The following is a 26,558-nucleotide window of genomic DNA, read 5'->3' on the forward strand; positions in this document are numbered from 1 at the left end:
CTATATTTATTGCGAGTTTAATTACGTTCAATAATTGTTAAAAAAAAAAGTCACTGCGTGAACTTCCTGGGTAATGGGTGTATTACAAACAAATGCATTTGTATGTAAATTAAGACACCTGGTATATGGAAACCAGTCCAGCTACAGATAATAATTTAGCTTCACAATCAAAGCCATAGGGTTTGTACTTAGAAATTGGCATTGGCCTTGTAACTGGTGGAATCAGGTTATTGTGTGCAAGTACTTCTTGAATGTGAAATTGAGTGTCTTGTGTACATTACCAACATCAACAATTGCAAAGAAACAATGCATTTTAATTTGTTAATGCTGAATAACTGGAATGTTTTAAGCTTCTGGCCGAAAATATTTTTACAAGTGACAAGGCCAGTCTATATACCTCTGGTTTTTACGGATCACCTAAGTTCACTGTTGTATAAATTGCTCTATTAAATTTCTTAAAGACCACCATGAATTTAAAAAAAAAAAAAGCTGAAATTGTATATATAATATATATCAGGCCTCCAGTTCTTAGCTGTCCCAGAGTTATAATTTTCATAGATTTCGAAATCTCTTTACAGTTGTAGTACCACTACCCCATTTATAATATTAATGACAACACAGTGAAACTTAATATTAGAATAGGCACTAGAACACTTCCAAGATTAAATTAAATTGTAAGTGTCATTATTGAACAGCCTTTGGTTATACATGCAGTCATGTCAATAACTACAAAAAGTTTGTGTTTCAATACTAAGCACTTTCTACTAAGGTACCAGACTGAGTAGCAACAGTTGTAATACCGCAAACCCTTTTTATAGTAGGGAATTTTTCATACCAAATAACCAAGATTTTCTTTCTTGTTTACATAATATGTTGCCTTGCTTTCCATGTCTTTCATTATTGTATGGTCTTAAAACCTTTACTTTTACTATTTTTATGTTCATCAAAATGTGCATGTTTATTTTATACACATCTTTTTCAAAGGTAATTAATCTTACTGCAATATACATACAAACATATTTAAAAGCTAAGTTTCTAATGGAACAGATAGCTAGCTAGGAAAATCTGAGAAAGTCCATGTTGTAGATAGTACAACTTCCCAGAGACTGCGGTATGCCTTCTGTCACTGGTCCTTTCCTAGGGTCAAAATCCTGAATTATAACGATGTCCTAAAAAGTTGTACCCTTGAAGTCCTATTTGCTTTTCATAATGCCTGTTCTTTATTCTTTCAATAGGATTATGATACATATGTTTACATTAATATATACACACATACATCTGTATGTCTGTATAGATATATATGTACATTGAGACACAAAAATCCTCTTTATATGAACATTTGTTTTAGTTTGATTAAAAACAGCAGCCTTGGGTCTCTTTACCAAGTTGACTAGTACTCTGGATGGAGTGCTTTGCAGCCTCCAGCACTGAACAAAGGCTCTAATGCAATGCAGTATGTTAAAAGCAACTATTCTATTTAACAATAATGCACTTTATCTGGCTAGTGTCTTGAGCATCTACTAGAAGCATTGTTCATGCCTAAAAGGCTATGTAAATTGGGTGAAACCCATTACCTTTTATTAGATTCATAGAAAAGAAAACCGTGCTTGCAGATAATAAAAACTTAGATTTTGGCCTTTTACTATCAGTTTTTTAGCTGATTTAATACATTCCTTAAGTTTCTTATAAACCATGTTAAGTCTAAAAGATATTTAAGGTCAAAAGCTCCTTTGTAGTTTCTATTGTGGTACAGAGACTCAGGTTGCTGCTGGAATTAAATGTTGCTATGTGCACCTTGATAACCAGAGTTTTCTCAGTCATGCGACCCCCCCTCTCACCCACTTGTCATGTTGCATGTTCACCATCTTGATTTTAGTACCTCAAGGAGAGCGAGTTACTGCAGCACTTGCAACTAACCAATTCAGTGTCCTCATAAAGAGACTATGTATTAACTTGTGTTGTTCCTGTTTAGTTGTTCCTGTAGTTTCTGATGTTTGTCATTTGATGTGTTACTGTATGTCAGTTTTGCATGAGTAAAGCATGTTTTCATTAAAGTTAATTTTGATCCTTTGTTTTTTGTTCCCCTGAACTTTGTTCATTTGTGTTCATGTATCATTATGTCCATGTTGCGTTTTTATGTATCATATTTCCTTTTCATTTCGTTTCCTCCGTTGCAGTTTTTCCGCCAATTAATAACCTACGCAAGTGACCTTTATGTAGTGGAAATATTTATTGCTATCAATTAGAAATAAAATAGCACATTAATTACACACAACTCTGGTTCACCCAAATACTTAATGTTGGGTCCATAGTTCTTTTGAAAACCATTGAGGTCCATACTGTAACACTGTTCTTGAGGTCTTTGTGCATCATATGGGTTTTATCTGCAGGATTAGGAGCGATCATGCTTGAAGATGCCTTAGTATCGTTTACACAGGTGTGTTCACCAGGTCTACGCGTTGTGCTACAGAGAAGTAAGATTATAACCAATAATAGTGGGTCACCTCCCATGAGGACTGGCCCTTTTACTTCGGTTGTTACACAGTACGTCTTTTTTAGTCTGTAAGCACTATTTTCTTTAATGAGTTTCTCTACTGTAGACACGACTAGCTTTCCTGCAACATTCAGTGCACCATGCACGCTTTCACTTTCTAAGCAGCCGGTACAATGACGGCCGCTTCTTTGGAATAGGTCTCGCATTTACAAGAGTTTGAGCTATTGCATTGTAAATGGCAATGCTTTTTATATATGTGTTAATTAGTAAAATAGATAAATGAAAGGCATTGTTATTTACAATGCCAATAGCTTAAACTCTCGCAAATGCGAGACTTATTGCATTGCAAATTCTTGTTAATTTAGGAGTTGTTGCTAGTGCTGAAAAACCGCATGAAGCAAACAATCCTGTCCGTTGCTATCATCTGATTGTACTTTTAGGGGAATTAACCAATGCAAGTATATGAGAGAAGTACTCTTCAGAGTGCAATACCCAGAGAATGACTGGCTATGCTCAAACTAATAGTCAAAGAAGAAAATTGCTGATAAAGTAGCACCTGGATGCATAGAGTTGGGAGCCTTTAGTACACTTGCAGCCTGATTATAGTGTAGTTGTGTATAAATATGAATGTTCTAGTTGAGGCTTTAGTGGCATGACAGTAGACCAAGTAGGACTCAGGGCAGCAGAAACTCAAAGAAGTGTTGCCTCGTCATTAGGTTCGACACTCCTTCATAATCCAACTACATTAAACTTTACAAACCAAACGGGTTAGAGATCAGATCACTGGCAGGTGATATTTCTTGCATGAGTATGCCTTAACCATCTGCAGTTGGAACAGGGTAATAACGCTGAGTTTAGGTAGTCCTACTTTACCCATCTTCTAGTGCATCCTAATTTCTGTGTACACTTTTCTCTATTTTTCGTATGATCAAGGTCACCTATTAAACCAGCCGCACTCTTGTCTTCTAGAGGAACCTGAAGAATGTCCTCTTCCTCCATAACTGTCTCCTATTCCACAAGACAGGACCTGTCCCCTTAGGGATCCTCTGCCTTGATAAATGTCGCACACTTCAGTGCAGTATGTATATTTCAGTGTAATCTGGCAGCACTATGGTGGCACGTCCTTAAGGCTATTAGATTCATAATGAAACTATGTGCTGATAAAGCATGCCCATAAACGTGAACAGACAGTATGCTTTTTCTTTTGAGAACTGCTGGTATATCACTGATGGGTCATGATGAAGCGTCTCGAAACACAAAATGTCTGTTGGTCTGTGACTGGATCTTGAAGCAGCCTATTGTGCAGTCAATCTGGAGATAAAAGGCATTTTTGTGCACTTAAGTTGTGAAATTCTCATGTTTTAATAAAGTGGGGATCTGAAGGCGTGCAAGAAAATGACCTGTCTGCACAATTTTGGGAATCAAAATACCAAGATAGTTGGAGGTGACACCCTAGAAAACAGCAAATAACTAGCAGTATCAGTTGACTAAGAGATTCCTAAAACTGGGAAAGCTCTACTTTCTGATTTGCGAAATGAGAACTAATCCTGTATATCCGCTCCAATAAAACTTGGATATCACATTATTACTCTGCTTGTCATAGTAGCCTTCCAATTTTACCTGATTACCAAATGTCCAGAAAATGTGATACTCCATACCCCGGCAAGAGTTCAGCAGAAAGTAAGTGACAATACTATAGACCAAGTACATTCTCACCCAGACTGGATTATGCCAACTGAACTTTGGCACAAGTCCATGTCCTGATTGGATTTCTGAAAGGGGTGCACCCTTTTGAGATACAGCTCCATTGCCTTCAGTGGATTTAGGCAGCAACTAATTCCAAATGGGCATCCGTCAACACTGTACAGCATCTGATTCCACAAATAAATTAAAGTAGGATAAGAAAACTCTCGTGCCATAGTTTTTAACCTTTTGAGTTCTTTAGACCCCCACTTAATCATTACTAGAACCTGGGGACACCCACTGAATCATTATTGAAATCCGGAGACCCTGACCTAAATGACCTTTGATGATTTGAACTCAAAACAATACACACAAAATACAGAAACAGGCATTCATCGAACATATAAACACACATTATAAAGTATTATATTTAATTCACAAAATACTAAAATAATAAACTTTTATTTTTAATGAGAAGGTTGGAGTTTTTCTGAATTTAATTAAGGCCAATTATCATCTGTACTATATTCTGTTTGCTGCACTTCTCCCACGAATCAGTCTGAGGATACAAACTTAATTTTTAGCCTCCAGTTTCAAATTCCTTCACATTTACAGAGTTTTACAATTTTCAGGTTTGCATTTTGCTTCTTCATTTATATACACTTTATTAATATGTTCATATTATTCAATTTTCTTAGCAGTCGCGGACCTACAGAGGTCCCTGGACCACAGTTTAAGAACCACTGCTCTAGTGTTTTACCCTGTGGACTACTCTTCACTAAATACAACACTCAAATCCCTTATTTTTTTCCTCTCCATTGATTAGTAATTCATGTCCGCTTTTGAAAGAGGCCTGTGATCAAAAAGATTTTGAATCCATGCATCCTTTTTGTTTGCATGATGCCAAAGGTTACGCCGTTTTCTTTCTCATTTTGTCAGTGTGAAATGTTTCACTCTGGTTTTAAAACTGATTTTGGCATATTTTCATGAGGTCCCCAGAGAAACGTCTTGAATGCCTTAATTAATGCAGGTACAGCACTTTATCAGCCTCTTGTTGCCATGCCTGCACACTTTCTACACTTCAGAAGACAATTAGAGCAGAGCACCAAGAACTTTCTTGCATTTGTTTTTGTTCCTGGTCCTATGGTCCCTAACTGCAGCTAAACCTTGATGGCGCTTCTCCTGCCATTTAGATGGTCATGCGCTCCAGGTGTTTTGTGTAACCCACATTATTTTTAATTCATGCATCTTGATGGCCTTTTCGCTCCAGGAGGGTTTAAAGTGTGGGAGGGACGAAGGAAGGATCTGTGTATTTGTAAGCCGTCCTCTAAATCATGGACTGCATGGTATGAATTGATATTGAAGAACTGAATCCAGGCAAGACATGTTAAAGACATGAAGCTGCCTTTTGTATTGGCTTGAGATCATAGACTTTTAAATGGAACTTAAGGGTGTCCTGAAAGATTGAGGCAGTGGGCTAAAACTACATAATCGGGTAGCGTCTGCCATGTTTTGTTATCAAGTGAAGCCAATATTTATTGAAATGGGGATAATGTGCAGAGTTAATGCAGTTTTAATTTTTGTCCTAAGAAGATTTTTATTTTATATGAAAGAGTTAGTCATGAATGACATGGCTTTTGCCACACTGTGCTAAGCACTTGCCATGACATACAGATAGAGGCCGCTTTGAGGACAAAGTGCAATTTTGTGCAGTAAAAGCCTCCATTGAGTACAACCTGATGATAATTGACCTGTCAAGGAGTCAGAAAAATTGAGTTTACAGTCTTAATTCTACCAGCTTTTGGACAGTGTCATCCGTAGCAGTTTGGTTACATAAGGTATTGGCGAATAAGGCAAGTTAGAAGTTCTTTTTTCAGTGCAATAGGGATTCATTTACAGTAATCTATAGTTTATATAGGAATTACTGTAAAATCCTTTACTTTGCCATTGACCAACTCCTGCTTATCCACATACAAATGGTGCAAAATGTCTGTAACCTACTAAAGCATTAAGCAGTGTTGAGCTTTAGTAACTTTCTAATCCCACACACTAGTTTTGTAACCAATTGGCTGCAACACATGACACTGAGTTCTCAGTAATGGTGCAGTGAATAAGGACTGGTTTTGAGTTTCCTTTCACAAGCTAAAGCCATTGGGATTCCAATTTTAATCATTTTTGGATTCATGGCTCCGAAGACGTCTTCAGCTTGACCAGTCAGAGCTGCTGGAAACCCGGCTGCTCGCTAAGCGCATTCGAGCACACATCAAGCAACACGATCCATAAAGCAAGTGATGGGCAAGGCCATGGTTTGTCTTTGGGGGTAAAACTGTGTGGTGTTGCGTGACTGTGGTGGCTTTCAAATTCCTTTAACATAAATCAGATCCATTTAATAATGAAGCCTGAGACTGACTTTTGTAAATTTTGTTGTTTTCTCTGGTTTGCCTATCTCTCCCTCTCCAAGATCCAAACTTCTAACTGGGAGTGGTGGAAGTGAAATGCATGATGTAATTTCGCTAATTTGTGCATGTTTTGATTATGTGGTGTCTGTGGGGCAGAAAACAAACATTTACAGAAAAAAATGTGGAAAACATTTTTTTTTAACGGTTGCACTGTTACTACCTGTGTACAGTTCTAACAGTTATCTATGGATCTGCTACACTCATGATGTCATCTGCTTTGTTTCCAATACTGACATCTGTAAATGCAGAATGGCTGAGGTATAACGACCAGTACGTACTGCACAGTTGCAGATTGTACAGTTGTAATAGGGGAACACCCTTGCCAAGCAGCCCCATCCTCCCACCACTTGATCTCTTGGATAGCAGTTCTTTCAGTGACTAATGCCAAGGGGAGGAAAGGGGTATTGGGAAGTCTGTAGCAAGCAGAACCACCAAGTGGCCTTGCTCCCCCCTAACTCGGTCCCCTGGCTTAGTGGAAAGCCACATAGAAGACCACCAGTATTAAAGGACTAGTCCCAGGTAGATCAGGTAGGTGGAGAAAGGGTTTGTTTGGCAAGGGTGTCAACCCCCTTTTAAAAGATAAGCAATCAAAATCATACCCGTATTGAGTGAAGTACAGTAAAGCATACCTTGCTGGTTTTCTTCGGTATCCCTTATTCCTTTTCCTTGGGTACTAATCGAGCCCTTTCTTCTAATTACTTTTCCAAAACTCAGCTGATGTAAATGAGCTTTTACAGTACTTCGAGCTCCAATTATAAAACGTTACTACCCAGCCTGGTTGGTAAAACTAGTAATTAAAAAATCATTGACTTTTTTTCTTTTTGGTGGTGTTAACTTCTGTACTTTGCCATTTGCAGGTGTCCGAAAACATTGAAGGTAACGAAATGGTCAATGGAGCATCAGAACAAAGATCCAGTTCAAAAGAGACGAGCCCAGTTCCTTCACCAACTTCAGATCGCAAATCCAAGACAATCATGCATGGTCAGTCTGCTGCAACCCTTCCAGCCAAAACCCAAGACTCCTCTCCATCTCAAATGGAGGGCTTCCTTAATCGTAAACATGAGTGGGAAACACACAACAAGAAAGCCTCAAACAGGTATAAAATCAGCATCATAAGCAAAACAAGTGTGTTTTCAGGGAATAACGTTGTTATCATAAGGCAGAAAGTTATTACTTATTCATTAGTGCCATAACACTTTGCATAAACCTTTCAGCACAGCTCAGACCAGCTAATTTTTCCAGAAATAATATTTATGAGGGCGTAGATGAAAATTCACAAAATAACCTTAGAAAAGAACTGTCAATTTTTGCAGCGTGAATCTTTCTGGATTCACTATGCTGTGCAATATTCCGCGGTCTGGTGGTTGGGATCGGAATCGTAGTCTTTCTTTTGTCTTTTTTTTTTTTTTTTTTTGTAGACCAGGTGGGTGTCGACGTCCCACCATTTGGTGTACTTCTCGTGACGTCGGCATGCTTCCTGCGGAAGTCCCACCTTGGGGCGCCATCTCCAGATTCTTTTTTCCGCCGTTGGGTCTGGATTGTCACCGAGAAGCTCCAGAGTTTTTTAACGAAGAAAGAAGAAGAGCACGAGTTTCATCGAAGGAAAATTAAAGGAGACTACAGACAGGAAGAACATCAAGCCGGGACGTCTAAGAAGGAGGAGAACCTCGAGATCTTCGACGTCCAACGGAGAATGCGCACTCGGGGACACTGAGCGCAGGAATGGACAAAACACCTTTTAAATTCTGCCGTAACTGCCGCCACAAATATGCGCAGAAGGACCAACATCCGGTCTGCAACCTTTGCCCGCCAGTCGACCACGAGAGCAAAGACTGCGACGCCTGCTCCGCCTTCACACCGAAGACAATCAGGGTGAGAGAGAGGCAGAGGAGAGCCAACTACAACATGGAAGGCAAGGGTAAGGCCCCGTCTCTGTACGACCTGGGCCTCTCCACCGACGATGAAGACAACGTCGCCGAGGGACCTGATGACTTCACGGTCGCAGAGACCGATAAGAAGACGTCTGACAAGGTAGGAGAAACGTCGACCACAAAAACCCCGAAAGGACCCCGAAAAACAGAGACTGACTCTCGAAAACCAGAGTCTAAGTCCTCGAAAGGAACACCGGCGCCGAAAATTTCGACGACCGCGAGTGGATCCAAGGACGAAAGGCCCAGCGGATCCTTCGAGAAGGACTCCCAGGTGCCGAAGGCCACCGAAAAACAAAGTTCGTCGAAACAGGCCCACGAGGTTGGGCGTTCGACGGCGAAGGACAAGGTCGCGTCGACGCAAGCTCTGTCGAAAAGGCCAGCGCTCGACGCCGAACATGCCTCCGAAATGGAGAAGAAAAAGAGAAGGCTCGAGGCGGAGATGGAGAGCATCGTTCAAAGGAAGAAGGAGTTCGACGAGAAGATGAAGAAATTCACAAGCCCAACGAAACCCCCGACGGTTATCGTCGAGGTCGAAGAGCAGGACGAGTTTGACGCCGAAGAGCAGTCGAAAACTCCCGAAGAAGAGGAAGATGATCTCTACTGTGAGGGAGAAGAAGAGGAGGAACAGCAATCGAACTACGGCTCGGCGCCGTCAACGTCGCAAGATCTGGAATGGCAGGACCTCGACGCCGAAAATCCAGAAGAGCCCGTGGAGACTTATCCTTCGAGGCCTTCGCCGCCAGATGGTATTGGGGCTTACAACATGGTTGTAAAGAGCGCTGCTGCAGCTTTTGGCGTGAAACTAGAGGAGGAAAAACCGAAAGCGGACTTGTTACTCGAGACACTGCTCCCCATCCAAACTAGGAGCCAGTTCCTCCCCATGCTTCAGAGTGTCATGAACCAGGGGAAGGAGGCGTTCAAGGGACCTGCAAAATGCAGATCCATCACACCCAGAACAGAGAAAAAATATAAACACTCCTCCCAGGACCCTCCATACATCAAGGGATCTGTCACAGCAGACTCCATTATCGCATCTACAGCCAGAAAAAGGGCCAATGTTCCAGCAACCTCTGGACCACCTCCTGACAAGGAGAACAGAAGGATGGACCTCACTGGGAGAAAAATAGAGAGAAACGCGGCAATGCACTGGCGCATGGCGAACTCCAATGCACTACTGAATAGGCACCAGTACCAACATTGGGACGAAATGGGGGACCTAATCAAGCATCTCCCCGAGCAATACCAACAAACAGCTTCGCATCTAGTGGAAGAGGGGAAGAATATAGCAAATTCATGCCTTAAAACAGCATTGGACGGGCCAGAGACATCAAGCAGACTGATGGCAATAGGAATCACTGAAAGGAGACAGGCCTGGCTCAGAATTTCAGGATTCAAGCAAGAGGTACAGAACAACATCCTGAACACCCCTTTCAACGGAGAAAGGCTGTTCGGGGCACCAGTCGATGAGAAACTCACCCAACTCAAAAAAGAGAATGAGACGGCGATCCATGGGGGCCCTGCAATTCAGAGGGATGAGAAGAGGTACCCCGACATGGAGACCTTACGGAAGGGGAGGAAACCAGCCGGGAACGTCACATCAAACATTCCAGCAAGGCCAGCAAGGCGAGGGTCACGGGCAACAGGGGTAGCAGAAACAGAACTGGCAGTACCAGCCTCGGGGCCAGTCCTTTTGCCAGAGCGGGAAACGGACGAGGCCAAAGAAGAAGAGGGGGAGACCAACCCGACTCAAAGTGACTTTGCACGGAGGTGAGTGCTCACCCACAACATCCCTCCAAGGGTAGAGCACAAAGGAACCAACAAGAGAGGGTTACACGAACCAAACACCTACGAGCATGCAACACCGGTGGGTGGCAGACTCAGATTTTTCCTCCAAGAATGGAGAAAAATAACAACAGACAAATGGATACTCAACATCATACAGTACGGATACTGCATGGAGTTGGAGTGGAGACCTCCAAACAAAAAAACAAAGAGAAGGGAACACTCAGGACAAGAGCTAGCACAACTCGTAGAGGAAGCACTACAGCTACTCCAAAAGGACCAGAACCAGTACCATTCAAAGAAAGGAACAAGGGAGTGTACTCAAACAACTTCCTGGTACCAAAGGTGGACGAAACACTAAGACCCATCCAGGATCTACGATTCCTAAACAAGTACGTAAGGACGCAAAAATTCAAAATGACATCCCAACAATAATTACTCCCACAAATGAGAGACGGAGACTTAATGTCCACCGTGGATCTCAAAGATGCCTACCTCCACATCCCAATGAACAGGCAGCACAAGAATCTGTTACGGTTCACCATCAACAAGGATCACTACCAATTCACAACCTTGGCATTCGGTCTAAAGTCCGCACCAAGGGTTTTCACCAAATGCCTTGCAGCAGTAGCAGCGTACCTGCGGAGGGAAGGGATTCATGTGTATCCTTACCTCGACGACTGGCTAATAAAGGCAAGTTCGCGCGAAAAATGCGAGGAACACGCACAGCGTGTCACAAGGACACTAGCAAAGCTGGGGTTCTCAATACACTGGGGGATATCATCAATGGAACCAGAACAAGTGAAGATCTTCCTGGGGGCGCAGATCAACACCGTAACTAGAATTATGCTGCCCAGCGAGAAAAGGACACTAGCCCTGCTGAAGGAGATGCGCCTCTACCAGAAGGGGCGAGCTCTGACAGTGAGAACAGCGAGCAAGATCATGGGGATGATGGCGTCATGCATTCACCTAGTTCCCAATGTACGCCTACACATGAGACCATTCCAGGAATGGCTGCAACAGCAATGGTCACAAGCAAATGGAAGTTGGGAAGATCTAGTGGTTGTAACGCACGCAGTGCATGAAGAGATAGCATGGTGGAACAGGGAGAACATAACAATAGGCAAGCCCTTAACACCACCAAGCCCAACAGTGACCATCACAACAGACGCATCCCAGATAGGATGGGGAGCACATATGAACAAGCTCAGAGTGGGCGGTCTGTGGACTCCAGCAGATGCGGTCAGACACATCAACTATCTGGAATTAAAGACCGTACTGCTAGCGCTGAAGGCCTTCCAGAAAAAACTGTACAACCAAAGGGTGTTGATACAAACGGACAATACTACAACTATGTTCTACATAAACAAGCAGGGAGGGACACAGTCGTTCCCCCTGTCCAACCTGGCACAGGAAATTTGGAGATGGGCCATCACGCTCAAAATAGACCTGCTGGCCATACACCTACCGGGGAAGGACAATGTAGAAGCAGACTGGCTCAGCAGGCAGACTTCAGCGTCCCACGAGTGGGAACTCAATGGGCAGGAAACGCAAAAACTATTCAAGAGGTGGGGCACACCGACAATAGACCTGTTTGCAACACACCTGAATGCAAAATGCCAAAACTTTGCATCCAGACAACCAGGAAAACTATCCCAGAGGAATGCCCTATGGATAAGTTGGTCAAGAACATTTGCCTACGCTTTTCCACCGATATCACTGATACACAGGGTACTGAACAAGTGCAGGACCAGCAACATGACGCTGATCCTAGTGGCACCACTGTGGGCAAGACAGATATGGTACTCGCAAATAGTGGAAATGGCACAGGGGCCACCACACAAGTTCACCATAAGAAAAGACTTACTCTCCATGCAGAACGGAGAAGTTCTACACCCAGAGCCAGAGAGCTGCTGCCTAGCGGCATGGCTCCTGAGGACATGGAGTTCGCACACCTTAAGCTACCTCAAAGCACTATGCGAGTGCTCCGGGAGGCAAGGAGACAGACCACACGGAAATGCTATGGGGAAAAATGGAAGAGGTTCACACTGTGGTGCAGAAAAAATAAACTGCAAAATAAGTTGACAAGGGAATCAACAGTGATTAGATACCTCACGCATCTACTAAAAGCCAAACTATGTTCGTCTTCGCTAAGAGTCCACCTAGCGGCGATTGTGGCCTACACATGAGGTGAGACAGGAGAAAGTTTCTTTATGTCACGAGTAGTAAAGAGATTCCTGGAAGGGGCAAAAAGGATAGCGCCACCAAAGAGGATTCCGCCGCCGGCATGGAACCTCAACATAGTCCTGACGGAACTTATGAAGGCGCCCTTTGAGCCCATCCACAAGACCTCACTACAAATGCTGACAATGAAAACAGCCTTTCTGGTGGCAATAACCTCGCTGCGCAGAGTAAGCGAACTGCAAGCGTTAACGCTGCAAGAGCCCTACATCCAAATACACAAGGACCGAGTCGTAATGAGGACTGACCCACACTTCATGCCTAAGGTCGTGTCAGCATTCCATAAGAACCAAACTATACAAATACCAAGTTTCTTTCAAAACCCAGCCACAAGCGCAGAGAGGGCACTACACACTCTAGACGCTAGAAGAGCGGTGATGCACTACATCGAGAGAACAATGGAGCACAGGAAAACCAAGCAGTTTTTTGTGTCCTTCGCAACCAGCTTCCTGGGTAGACCAGTAACGAAAAGCACCATCGCGTGATGGATCGCACTAACGATACAATTCTGCCACAAACAGGCAGGGCAAGAGCTAACGGAGGGGGCACGGGCCCACTCCACAAGAAATAAGGGAGCAACGATTGCCTTTCTGGCAAACACACCCATTCAAGACATATGCCTGGCGGCAACATGGGCTTCAGTGCATACGTTCACTAAGCACTTCTGCGTGGATATACAGATGAACAAGGAAGCACAAGTAGGACAAAGGGTGCTTCAACATGTATTCAACGACCAACGCTCATCTTCCACCCAGCCGCCACAAAGATGACAAACCGCTACAAAGTCTATGCACAGCATAGTGAATCCAGAAAGATTCACGCTGCAAAACGAATAGTTTCTTACCTGTCGGTGTAGTTTTGCAGCTTGAAGATCTTTCTGGATTCACTAGCGAACCCACCCACCTCCGCCAGAAAGATGAGGCAGGAAAGGAAGGTGGAAGGACAGAGAGTAAAAGAACAAAAGAATACTGAAAGTGGATACATTGAAAAAGAAAATACCAAAGAAAGCCTAGGGTTAAAAAAAAAAAAAGGGGGAAAAAAAGAACCCGAAGATGGCGCCTCAAGGTGGGACTTGCCGACGTCACGAGAAGTACACCAAATGGTGGGACGTCGACGCCCACCTGGGCTACAAAAAAAAAAAAAAAAGACAAAAGAAAGACTACGATTCCGGACCCAACCACCAGACCGCGGAATAATGCACAGCGTAGTGAATCCAGAAAGATCTTCAAGCTGCAAAACTACTCCGACCGGTAAGAAACTATTCGATATTGGCTTTTTGATGCACATAGGTTACCCCAGAGATGTCGACCACAAATGATAACGTAGGTCTGTGATGTACTTTGATGTCATGAGCCACAAGCCGCAGCACAAGTTCAAGATTACCGACTACAGATTTATAGTTGTATGAAAGATGTTGTATATGTATCCTTGTTTATATATCTTCCAATTAATTTTCTGTGTTTCGATACCCGAGCAAAGTTAGTATGATATCTAATTGTTTCCAGGGTGATGTATACATAAGAAAATTAAACTACATATGGCTTTCAGTTGATGATTGTGTTGAAGTATCAATCAAAAGGGCTCTCCCTCAATAAGAGTTTGTTTGCATACTTGTGCATATTCATGTGGATGTCATCCCTTGGTGATCTAGAATAGAAAAGCTTGGTCAATGCATGCTTTGTAGGTCTGCAAATGGGATTGCCGTTTCTGTGCCCCTGGTTACAGTTATTTTTTGCCACCCTAGTAAGTCTGTGTCTATCCTGCCGTGAACTTGTTTGGGAGTGCAAGTTCATTGTGCTAAGTTGTCTGGATTGTGCTGATTGCTTTCGCATCACCCATTTCTTTACCTGTGACATTGTTGACCGCTCTGTGATGGGATAGGCCATTAGGACAGTATTCTCTAGGCTTAGGGGGGAGGGGGTACACCATGGGATGAGGAAGATGCAGTATTGTGTTTAGAGCTAGAAGTGGGGAGGCCTATGAGGAGGGGAGACTTCCGCCTACCCTCAAAGAGACTCTGCTCGTGACCCTGTTAAAACCAGACAAGACCGCCAATCGGTGCGACTCCTGTAGGCCTCTCTCAATCATTAATATAGACACCAAGATCCTGGCAAAGATGATAGCTAACAGGCTTCAACCGCTGGACCCTCTCCTGGTCCTACCGGACTGGTCGGGATTTGTGTCTGCGCGCTCTACGACACCTAACCTACGCACTTCGTTTTCTACATTGCATTATTTTGATCCCAATTTTCAGGCAGTGGCTGTGCTGCTTGCTGCAGCACAAGCTTTTGATTCCCTCCAATGGGGCTACATGTTCACGGTTTTAACTAAAATGGGCCTTCCCCCGTTTTTTCTTCAATGGATCAAAGTGCTATACACGGAGCCAGTAGCTTGTGTGCGTGTCAATGGATGTGTCTTCGGCGTTTCTCATAGAGAGAGGCATGCGGCAGGGGTGCCCCCTGTCGCCGATGCTTTTCTCGTTGGCACTAGAGCCTCTGGCCTGTAAACTTCGACAGAGGAATACAGCAGCCGCACTACGCTTTCTTCTGAGACCACTTGTGGTCTCCCTGTATGCCGACGACATGCTATTGTACGTTCGCGATCCTGCCACTTTCTTGCCAGAATTGCTCCGGGAGTATGTTAAATTTGAGCAGTACTCGGGATTAACTGGGCAAAGCCTGTGGTGTTCCCGCTGACGGCTGGTACGAGGGAGGTGGAGCTGGATTTTCCGCTAATGTGGACTCATGATCCTGTGTGGTATCTGGGGATATGGTTGCACAGAGACCCGGATAAGCTGATATCTGAGAATTATGGCTGAGCTATTACACGGATCACTGAGCAGGCGGAACGGTTGGCGCACTTACCACTCTCCCTCGCAGATCGAATTGCGGTTATAAAAATGGCTTTTCTACCTAAGCTGCTCGATTTGTTTGTTAATATCCCTATTAAGTTGAATATTGTGTTGTCCAGTCGGCAATACTCACATTTGTATGGGGTGGTAAGAAGCCCAGATGCAGTTGGGATGTCCTGGTGCAGTCATTTGATCGGGCGGGTTTGAGGCTCCTGACCTCCGACTATATTATCTGTGCACTCAGGTGCAGTTTGCGCACTATTGGCACTTTCCGCAGAGATTTAAACCTCATATTGCTATTGAATCAGATGCTGTTCTTCCAATGCCACTGCAGGCAGCAACTCTTTCTGGGGGCTTGGGAGGCCCTAGGACTGAAATAAACCCCATGCAATGCACTGCATGGGCTTGGAAGATGCTGGCTAAAAGGTTGTAGCTTCCTTATACGCCCCACTGCTGCCATTGGCCACGCATCCGGACATTTCTGCGGCAAGGGAGAGGCCCACGCTGCGGGAATTGGCGGCTGTCAGGATCACCCGGATGGGGGACCTGTGTATACAGGGCCGGTTCAGGTCATTATAGGATGTACAGGGGGAAGAATCGTGGATTCATGTTGAGTTTTACTTATGTCAGAGTGTGGCAAGCTGTTAGAGCCATTTACCCAAATTATCCGGATGAACCTACAACTCTGCTGGCGCTGCAGGCGATGCTGGCGGGGGAAAAGCGAAAGGGCCTAATTACCAAACTATATAACACCTCCCTACGAGAGCGGGAATTGAGGGAACACCCCTCGTACCTTAGATGGCAAGCTGCGCTGGGGTCCATTCTCACACCAGATCTCTGGAAGGCTTGCTGCGAGCTAACAGGTCGCCTCACGGCGAATTGTAATCTTAGCATTATTCACTTTAAATATCTACACCAGTTATATTATACCCCTCTACAACTCTGTAGGTATGGTTTGCGCGAGTCTGCTTGCTGCGTGAGGTGTGGGAAGGCTGATGCTGACTTCCTGAATGTGGCATGGATGTGTGCAGATATATTTGCAATTTGGTCCAAGGTGGTGAGTGTGCTTACTGATATTATGCTGGAACTGGTGCATTGCGCTCCAGAAATCTGCCTCCTTGGTTATGTGAAAGGCCTCAAGCCCTGCAATTGACGCATAGTTGCGGTTTCCACTCTATTTGCCAAAAGGGCTGTTGCGCAGTGTTGGGGAGCGAAAACCACTCCAACTGTAAAAAAATGGACTCCTGATTTACTTTACTGTAGGGACCAGTTGGAGGGGCCTATGCGGAAGAACTGCCTGAAGCTTCACGCCCCAAAAATTTCTGGGCCCTACTTACTGTATACTTGCTGGCCCACCCAGATCTGATATAACCCGTATTACATATGCCTTTTAGTGTACGTGCAGTAATTACTTTACTATGAGAGCCCTAACATTGAATAAGTTTATGCTACAAGATTCCTCAAAATGCACAATGTATTGTCATCTGCTATTCCGGGGGTTGAGAGGGGGGGTTGTCTATTGCTGGATATTGCTATTTGACTCTCATCTCTATGTTGTTACCATGTTTGTTGAAACTAATAAACATATTTCCCCCCCAAAAAAGGAGCTAGAAGTGGGATGGTGTGAGAAAGTGGCTCTGTATATACCGTTCCCAAATAGGTACAGGGTGTACAGAGTCAACAGTCCCCAGAGGTTTGGCAGAGGCTAAAGTTAGATATAACCTTACTCTCAAGTGGTAGCTGGGTCGAGCAGTAAGGCAGTATCAGAGGACAGTGTAAAGCATTTGTTGCACACACTCCGTCAGCAAATGGTCTCACACACTCAATAACTGAACTCTAGGCCAATGGTTTATATATAAAACATACATGCTTGTTTTATTTTAGAACCAACAATAGGTATTCAAATATACTTTCTCAGAATGAGATGCTTGATATAAATACTTTTGCAATATGCAATTGGCTTTTGTAGAAAGTTACAAGTGGTTGCAATAGGCAACACAATTTTAAACACAATAATGCAGTGAGTTCAATGTAAGTTTCAAGTTATTTGCAATAGATTACTTTTAGGATTACTATTGGGATTCCAGGACTGGATCCTAGATTCAGTCCTGGGTCAGTACTTAGAAACAAGTGTTACTGTTATGATTTTTAGGCAATATTTTGCTATTTTAAAAGTTGACACAGAAAATATTTCATAGAAAACAGTCAATGATTCCCTATAAAAGAAAATTCAAGTTGCAGGTATAGTATGTTCTCGTTACTTTTGTAATCCAGTACAGGACGCCTAGACTCAGTCCTGGGACCTTTATCCAAAACAGGTTAGTAATTACGTTTTCACAATTTGTACGATTTTTAAAGAATATTTCAAGTTTGCAAAAATCGACTCTTAGTAGAAATTTTACAGAAAAACAGTCATTGATTTCCTATGTAAGAAAATTGGGTTACTGGTAAGTACGGTTGTGAATATTTTTCAGGGTCAGTTCTGGGCACCAAGATCCAGCACTGGGAGCTCATCTAATAGCAGGTGAGTATTTTCGTTTTCGTTACTCTGCTGATTTTGGGTGAATATTTTAAGTTTTGAAAAGTCCACACTTAAAAGAAATTTCAGGAAAAAACAGTCAATGTTACTCTATGAAGAAAATTGAGTTATCGGCTTTCAGGTAAGTACTTGACTGGCAAAGTTAAGGTTCTGGGCACAGATTCAGGGGTCTCCCAGGGTCAGGTAGGTACAGTTGTTACACCCTCCGCGGCACAGGCGCAGCTGGGTGCAGAGTGAGTTAGGCCCAATGTTATCCTATGGGAGGCAGGGGGGCCTTGGTTGGTGGCTGCTGACTAGCATGCCACGCGGCTGTGGGAGCTGCGTTCCTGGTCACTTGCTCAGGGCAAATGGGGAAGTAGATAGGTGCAAAGGTTACACTGCCAGGGCCACTCGGGCGGCTGGGTGCTGGGTGCTTTTTAGCCGTCGGGCGCTCAATTGATTTCAATGGGAAAGCTCTGGTTTGGAAAAAGACTGCAAGCTCGGGGACGAAGATTCTTCAGGTGCCACCACCACTTCAAGAGGTAAGTTGGGTAGTTGGAGGATAGGTAGGTACCCAGGAGTTGGGCACAGGGGGCCGCAGGGCGCCGGGTGCGGGGGTGCCTTTTGGTGTCGGGAAATCTTACCCTCTGTTGATCGCGGCTGGGGGGTACCTGGTTTTGAGGCTGCAGGCGTCATCAGGAGTGTCGAGGGAAGTCCTTGGGTGCCGGACTCAGGGTGACAGTCGCCGTGAGGTCGTCCTCGTGGTCTTTGTTCACTCTGGCACAGGCCAGGCTTGGCGGTTGCAGAGTGTGCAGGGTTCGCGGTTCCGGGCTGATGCCAGGGATTAGAAGCAGATTTTGAGTAGAGCCTCTACTCATTGGAGTCCCAGGGGCTTAGAGCCAAAAGATAGCCAGGTCCTCCGGTGTTTGTGAGGTTGCTGGCCACAAGAGATGCCGGGTTGTAGCAGGAGCAGGTCCGAGGGTCGACAGGCCGGTAGGGCTGGGGCCAAAGCAGTTGGTGTCTTCCTCTTCTTAGCAGCTCCAGGGCAGGTCTTCTTTCTTCTTGCTCTTCTTTGTATTTCAGAATCTGGAATCTGGAGAAGGAAGGTTAAGGGTGCCCCTAAATACTAGATTTAGGGGCGTTACAGGTAGGTGAAGGGCAGGGACCAATGGGTCCCTGTCCTGGGGTGGGTACACCCCCTATCCTGCCTCTCTCCTGTGGGAGGGGGGCAGTAGCCTAGTCCTGATTGGGTAGGGCCTCCCATCTTCAAGCTAACGAGCGCACGGAGATGTGCTTCACCTCACCTCCCCCACCTGAGGGGTGAGGTTGGCAGGCTGGCACATCCCCTGTCCTTATTTGGGGTTTCCGGCTAGGCTTCCCGCCAGAGTGGGGGCTGCCAGTGGCCTGGGGAAGCTCACAGAGGCGACATGCCTTTGAAGCTTCCCTCTGCCCATCCTGGGGGAGGAGATCTAGCACCTCGCCCAGGACGTGCATTGTTGCAGGCCCAGGAGAGCAGGGGCTCTCCTACCCAGGGGTCCAGCAACATGTCTGCTGTGTGGCAGCCTAGGCAGCCTCCCAGACCAGACGTGGATTGTAGGTTAGGTTTCAGGGGGCATCTCTAAGATGCCCTCTGGGGTGCTTGGTACATTAAATCCCACACTGGCATCAGTGCGGGTTTAATGTGCTGAGAAGTTTGATACCAAACTTCTCAGTCTTCAGTGTTGCCATTATGGTGCTGTGGAGTTGGTGTTTGACGAGTTCTCAGCACCATGTACTCTTAAATGGCAGCACTGCACTTGCAGTGCCCAGGAATGGACATGGGTACTGTAGGGGCACAGGGCTCATGCTCCTGTGCCCACACCACTGGCATAGGGCACCCAGCTAGAGGGGTGGCTAATGTATGACAGGGCAGTGTAGGTGGTGGGCATGGCACACAGGGATGTGTGCCATGTCGACTCTTTGTTATGTCTTGTACCCAGACACTCAGCCTGCAAGGGCAGTGTGTGTGTGTGTGTGTGTGTGTGTGTGTTAGGGCACAGGGCCTCTAAGGATGGCACAATAAGTGCTGCAGCCCTTAGAGACCTTCCCTGGTCACAAGGCCCTGGGTACCTAGGGTACCATTTACCAGGAGCTGACATGTGGCCAGGGTTTGCCAATTTGGGTTTTAGGTTTTTAGGGAAGGAACATAGGCCCTGGGCACCAGATTGGCAGGAGTCCATGGCACACTCACTCAAAGTACATTCAGCGGTTCAGCAAAAAGTGGGGGCATACCATGCAAGAAAGATGGCACTTTCTCACAGATGGTGCATGCAAGAAGAGGGGTGTGAAAGAGAATTTGAGCAAGGCAGCTAGCTATACATCCACTTTCAAAATAACACCTTTGGAAATCCTACCTTCGATCATATGTTTGCACTAGTAAGCTGTGCTTAGTAGGTTTTCACCCAGAACGATACCTAGGTGAAGTACTCATAATTATGTTATAAACACTTTAAGAAATGTCATATTTGTTGTAAATAAAATCTTATTTTACTCTTAAAGGTCTTGGCATAATGTGTATTGTGTAATCAACAATCAAGAGATGGGCTTCTACAAAGATTCCAAAAATGCTGCCTCAGGTATTCCCTACCACAATGAGATCCCGGTCAGCCTGAAAGACGGTGTCTGTGAAATTGCAATTGACTACAAAAAGAGGAAACACGTATTTAAGCTCAAGTAAGATCCTTTCTTCTTTGAAAAATTGATTAATTTAGCAGCACCAAAGTTATGTCACTATTGTGAAATTAATTTTTGCCTAATTATTTTCAAAAATATTTTTAGTGATATAAATATAATGCATGAATGGCAATCTATAATTTCAATAAAACTGCAGTGTCTGGAAAACAATTGTGATACAGTTGGATCATTTTATACATTCCTCAAATGTTAAAAACTGTAGGATCATCTGTAATCTCATACGTGTTAAAGCACTCTATCATGGTTTAACTTGTCAGCTCGGGTCATCAAATAAATATTCCATCCATTTAATTTATATATATATATATTTTTTTTTCTTTGAATAGTCTACGACATCAGATATTGAACCTTTCATCAAAGGAGGAAGGGAATGCATTCTACAGACCTATCAAAGCAGCTAATCTGCAAGATTAAAATAGTTACATTTTCGTTTAATTTTTATTAACATGCCTAGCAATATTTCCTTGTAAACTTAAGTCCCTTGCCATCCTCCCCACCTTGATCTGTATATATCCTGTGTAGTCTAATATTTGCCCCTAGATCCCTCTTATTCGAATAAGGGGTGTATAGAAGGATGCAGATCACTGTCATTCATAGGAAGGACTGGCAGTTGCACCAACAAATTTCTGTGGCATCTAGTGCCTGAGCAAGGATGTGTGCAGTGCGTGTCCTCAAAAGAAACAGTTGTAGCGTATGAACTCGTTTTGGTGTTTCAGCAGTCCAAGATCTGCAAAGCTTCAGCCTCCCATTACCTAAGTGAGCAAGGACACCAGATACATGTGCCAAAGTTATTGAGGACATTACATACGTGACTGCCTGCATGTATGTTCATTGCTACAAACAGTATTTGGATTCCTCTCTTAAGATTGAATAGGACTGACAGTTTCATGCATCATTCTCTTTCACTAGAGAGATCCACTTATTTTGACCCGTCTTGCACATACATATAGGGCTGTAGAGTCACGGAAGCTGAACCACATCTAACTTCAGAATGTTCTCCATTCCACGCTCACCAGGATTCCCTAACGTTTGATCCCTTTTGCTTCCCTAGTCAGAAATGTATTGTTGAGCTAGTGGAAAATGAAGGGCATGCTCATTGACAAGCAATACACGTCTTCTAGGTGAAAGAGAATTGCCTGCTGAGGAATGTCTACAAAAATGAATTTGCTAAATCGTATAACTTTCTAAAGACAGCTAAGTAAATAAGTCATGGCCCTTTGTAATGAAGATTTCCTTTTGGAGTGATATTCCTAGGTTGAGGGCCTGCTTGAGGTGGACAAGTTCTCCGTTCATCAAGAAACGTTGATTCTAATGCTTCAAGGTTACTAGGGTGATTCTGACCTTGGTATAGATATCCAACTGTGAAATCGCGGACGTGGTTCACAGCCCTTCGTGTCCATTCACTAAGGTACACGGTTCATCACTTTTTGCCATTTGGTTTCCCCGCCGGCTCGCCAATTCACATGATTCGGATGTAAGAGCATCCACGAGGTGTTGTACATCTATATCAGTGCTCCAGCACTGGTTGTAGGTAATTGTATTCAGACATGTTAATGTAAATGTCCTGATGATGATGATCCCAATATGTAGAAAGGGGATCGAAACGTCGTTGACCTAATGTACACCATATACACATTTTCATTTAATATTTATATGTAACGGTGCCCTACCATATTCTTGATTGTGTTATCAGAATGTACAACATACAAACAAGTCACTCTGCCGGAGTCTTTTTTGCTTTTCTATTGTGTAATTTGTGTCCGTTCTGTATGTCTAGTAGGATGCAGGCTTGTGTCCCACTTTTTATTGTGGTTATTCATATCTTGGAATATATAAATATTAAAGCATTCCTGTATGGCTGGACAGCGTTAAAATATAGTCCTGACTCCAGGTCTATTTTTCATCACTTTCCTTATCTATTACCCCTGTCTAGGGACCACTGTCTCTTAAACAGGTAATAAGGACTGTAGCTCGACTGTCGCCACTACCAACCACCTGTTAACCTGATATTAGAGGACACCTCACTATAATCTCCAGCAGAGGTGGGCTTTCTGTAAGGCACTTATTGATGAATGGTACAGCACTAGCAGTGGCACAGACTGTCAAGACCATCAAGCAAAAAATAAAAAGTCCAAATAACGTGCAGGTTGGCACAGCTTTTCCAAGCCATGTTGAAAAAATCTGTCCCAACACCGTAAACATTCTAAGCAGGTCGAACGGAAAGTACCTCTGATTTTTTTTTTGTGTAATATTTTACTTTGATGGATACTTCTAGGCAGAGATTCCTCGCCATGTGATTTTCTCCAAGGTGCCAGACAGGATGCAGAAAACTCAAAAATAGTGCTGGTAGGTGATGATGTGCCACTGGCATTCCACCCCAGAAGTGACGAACGGAGCCACATACATGCACAAATCATTTATGCTGACATCAGTTACCTTCTTCCATGACTCCAGATGCAGATCTTGAGCTCTACTCTTTCTCTCTTCACTCTGAGAGGTTTTTGTACAAAAAACTGGCCGGTGTGCAAGGAATGTCAGCCCATTAAACGACAGGCTTCAAATCTGTGACAGATCCCCAAAAGGTGTGCATCTGGTGTTTCGATTCGTCACACAACTCCAAGGCCTCAGATGACTGCGCCCAGACGAACCTTATGGCCATCCAAATCTATGAGGCTAATGTCTATGTGGCAAAACACTGGAAAGCTCCAGACTGGTCCCACCCCAGGTAAGTTGAAGAAGAAACACAAGAAGTCCAAGTGATTTACAGGGACTCTCAGTCAGGTTACCACCAGTGGATTCGTCCTTGGTGCCGTCTGGGCACTGTGAAATAGTGTGGAGTTCTGTGTCAGCGTCGGGACCAGCATAAAAATTTGTGAAGGCTCTGAGATAGTCGATGCAGGCTCAGACGCCCCCATTGCCAGAGGAAAACTTGCAACCACCATCCTGTTTATCCAAGCTTCTGAACACATCTAGCGGCACGAAGATCTCTAAAAGTAAAGAAAACCTCCTCCTGGAAACAACCTTATGCCGAACCTGCATTGCGCTACAGCAGTTCTCTTCAGGCGAAGCCCCCACTTTCTGAAAGTCCTTGCCTACAGAAATTAGGACTACAAAATCCCTCCTCTTTTTCTGACATTACTAAAAACCCAAATGCTCAAGCTTTACTTGTCTCTGTAAACTATCTGTTATCCCCTTAAAAAACTATTTGATATGTTATTTTGCTCAACTCTACCATCTACATTTCTGATGGATACATCTGCCTGTGGATTCCTCACCTTAATAGCCCCTGCGCCTGCATTCCACGGAAATTTTTTCCTAGCTCTCCACGCCGACGAGGTCGTCACAATGCTATGGCTCCTTACGCGGCTCCGCGTGACGTCACTGGAGCCACAAGAGGGCCACGTCGGCGTGATGACGTCCGTTCCCTTTTGTCCGCACTATCGACGCTAACGGTTTTTTTCCTGGGACTCTCTCCATACTTTTGTCTGGATACATTGTATTTTGTATTGTATCTCTCTCTGTTTTGGCATGTCGGCCTGAGGAAGTCGGGCTTTAAGCCCTGTAAGGAATACAGGTGACATATGTCAATTACTGACCTGCATGAAGACTGTCTTTGGTGCTTGTCGTCTGACCACGACGTCGAGGGCTGTTCTTCTTGCAGGAAGATTAATCCGAAGGCTCAGAAGGAGCGGGAGGCCAAGCTGTATATGGCTAAGGCAAGAAAAGAGAAAAGGGGTCTTAAAGATCAAAGTCAAGATCTTCGTCGCATGGCTCCAAGAGAAAGCATAAGAAGAAGAGGCATGCATCTCGGCATCGATCGTTGAAGGCTGTGGCTTCGAGGTCACCTTCTCCAGTCCAGCGACGTCGAGTAAAGGACTTTGTCTCTCCTTCTCCTTCAGTGTCTCCTCAGGTGACTCCGGTTCATTCCCCATCTTTCAAAAGGGACTCCGGAGCAGTCACCGACGCCGAGATTTTCTCCGAATCCAGAGGATGCGTCAAATCCGGCTGGTGATGAGGTTCCTTTGGCTCCTGCAGCTTCGCCTGTGACTCCGGCGGCTCCTGCTCCTGAAGTGCCTTGTTTGGGTCCTGAACCGGCGCAGAACCCTCAATTTCCAGCGCCAGGTTCGGATCCATCGCATTTTTTGAATGCGATGTATGGCGTTTTCGCCAGGGCCTCGTACCACTCTGGAGCACCTTCGGGTCCCATGGGTCCTATGGCTTTTAGTTTGGGAGTGCCTCACCAGTATCCTCAGGCCCCCTTTGTGCCATTTATGCCGACGACGCCGTCCTGGTAGTTTCCGGCTCCGAGGATGTCGACGCCGTATGAGCACTCCCCGGCTCCATCCCGTGAAACTTCTCAGATTCGATTGGCGCAGGTTGCTACAGCGGATCCTCCTTCGACGCCGCTCCCAGAGCCATCGACTCCGCGTGTGGCGCCACCGACGCCGCAACCGAAGGTGTGTTCGAGGAGAGAAGCACAGAGGTTGTTAGAGGAGGAACAGTACCAGGCTGAGGAGATGGAGGAAGGGGAAGTTTATGATACGGAGGATTTGTTTGAGGGATTGTGTGAGGCAAGTGGACTTGATACTTCCCCAGAGTGGGACTTTGCTTCTCAGAAGGCTTCCCCCTCGAAAGAAGTTGCACCTTACCATATTCTGATAAGGAAGGCTGCTGAACTTTTGGATTTGCAGCTTCTTATGGCTGAGTATAAGCCTAATTTACTTACAGAGGTGCTTCTTTCTCCTTCCTCTGTGGTTGAAGCTCTTTTGCCTTTCAACGAAGCATTGACTGAGCCAAACCTTGATGTGTGGCGCAACCCACTTTCTGCTCCTGCAGTTTCAAGGTCGGTGTCCAGAAGATATAGACCTGCTCCAGGGGATCCGGTGTTCCTTTCATCCTGCCCCTCTCCTGAGAGTTTAGTGGTGCAGGCTTCTTGTTCCAAGCAGACCACAGGTGCTTTTCCGCAGGCTCCTGCTGACAGGGACTCCAAGAAGTTGGAACAGTTTGCAAAGAAGGTCTTTTCATCGGCTAGCATGGCTCTGAAGTTTACCAGTGCCACTTGTCTTTTGGGTAGATATATTCATTCCCCTATGGACTCTGCCAAACAACTTCTTCCTAAATTGTCTGAGGAGGATAGGGGTAATCTGAGTGAGGTGCTGGCAGACTCTCAGGCTGCGGCTCACCAAGTCATTCAGTCTGGCCTGGACACTGCGGATTCGGTTGCCAGGGTGATTGGTTCATCTATTGCAACAAGAAGACATGCGTGGTTGAGGTCTTCTGGATTCTCTCCCGATATACAGGCTGCCCTTCTTGATCTGCCTTTTGATGGCTCTAGACGTTTTGGAGAGAAAGCTGATTCTGCTCTACAAAGATTTAAGGACAGTAAGGCCACGGCGAAGTCTTTGGGCCTGCAGTCTCAGACGAAAGGTTTTGGCTCTAGATGATACCCTGACTTCGGGAAGTCTTCCTTGCGTGGTTACAGATCGCGTCAACAGCAGCAACAAAACCCCTTGTACAAATCCTATAGGGGTAAGGGCAGAGGTCGCCTTCGTGGAGCCGGGCGTCAGCCTTCTTCCTCCTCCTCCTCTACCTCCCCAGCCCCTCCTGGTAACACAGGAAAGCAGCCCTAGATCCGCCATCCTGGATCATGTAGGTCCTGTGGGAGGTTGGCTTACCCATTTTCTACAAGATTGGAAATCGATCACTTCGGACCTTTGGGTTCTAGATCTGGTAGAAAATGGGTACGCCCATCTCTTCAGGGAATTCCCTCCTCCTTACCCTCCTTGCCAAGGGTTTTGTACGGAGGATCATTTAATTCTTCAGAAGGAGGTACTTGTCCTTTTACAAAAAGGTGCGATAGAGGTGG

At 44.9% G+C, this 26,558-nt stretch overlaps 1 protein-coding gene across 2 annotated transcripts in view; it reads left to right on the forward strand.

The window, feature by feature from the left end:
- The window catches only part of SPTBN1 (spectrin beta, non-erythrocytic 1), a 543,544-nt gene that overhangs the window by 490,130 nt on the left and 26,856 nt on the right, over positions 1 to 26,558 (forward strand). For both annotated transcript variants that reach the window (XM_085612597.1, XM_085612598.1), the window contains 2 exons: positions 7,494 to 7,732; positions 20,498 to 20,671. In XM_085612597.1, the coding sequence (XP_085468723.1) occupies positions 7,494 to 7,732; positions 20,498 to 20,671 (413 nt within the window). The remainder of the gene's footprint in view (positions 1 to 7,493; positions 7,733 to 20,497; positions 20,672 to 26,558) is intronic.

This window comes from Triturus cristatus, chromosome 6, assembly GCF_964204655.1.
Source record: "Triturus cristatus chromosome 6, aTriCri1.1, whole genome shotgun sequence".
NCBI lineage: Eukaryota > Metazoa > Chordata > Amphibia > Caudata > Salamandridae > Triturus > Triturus cristatus.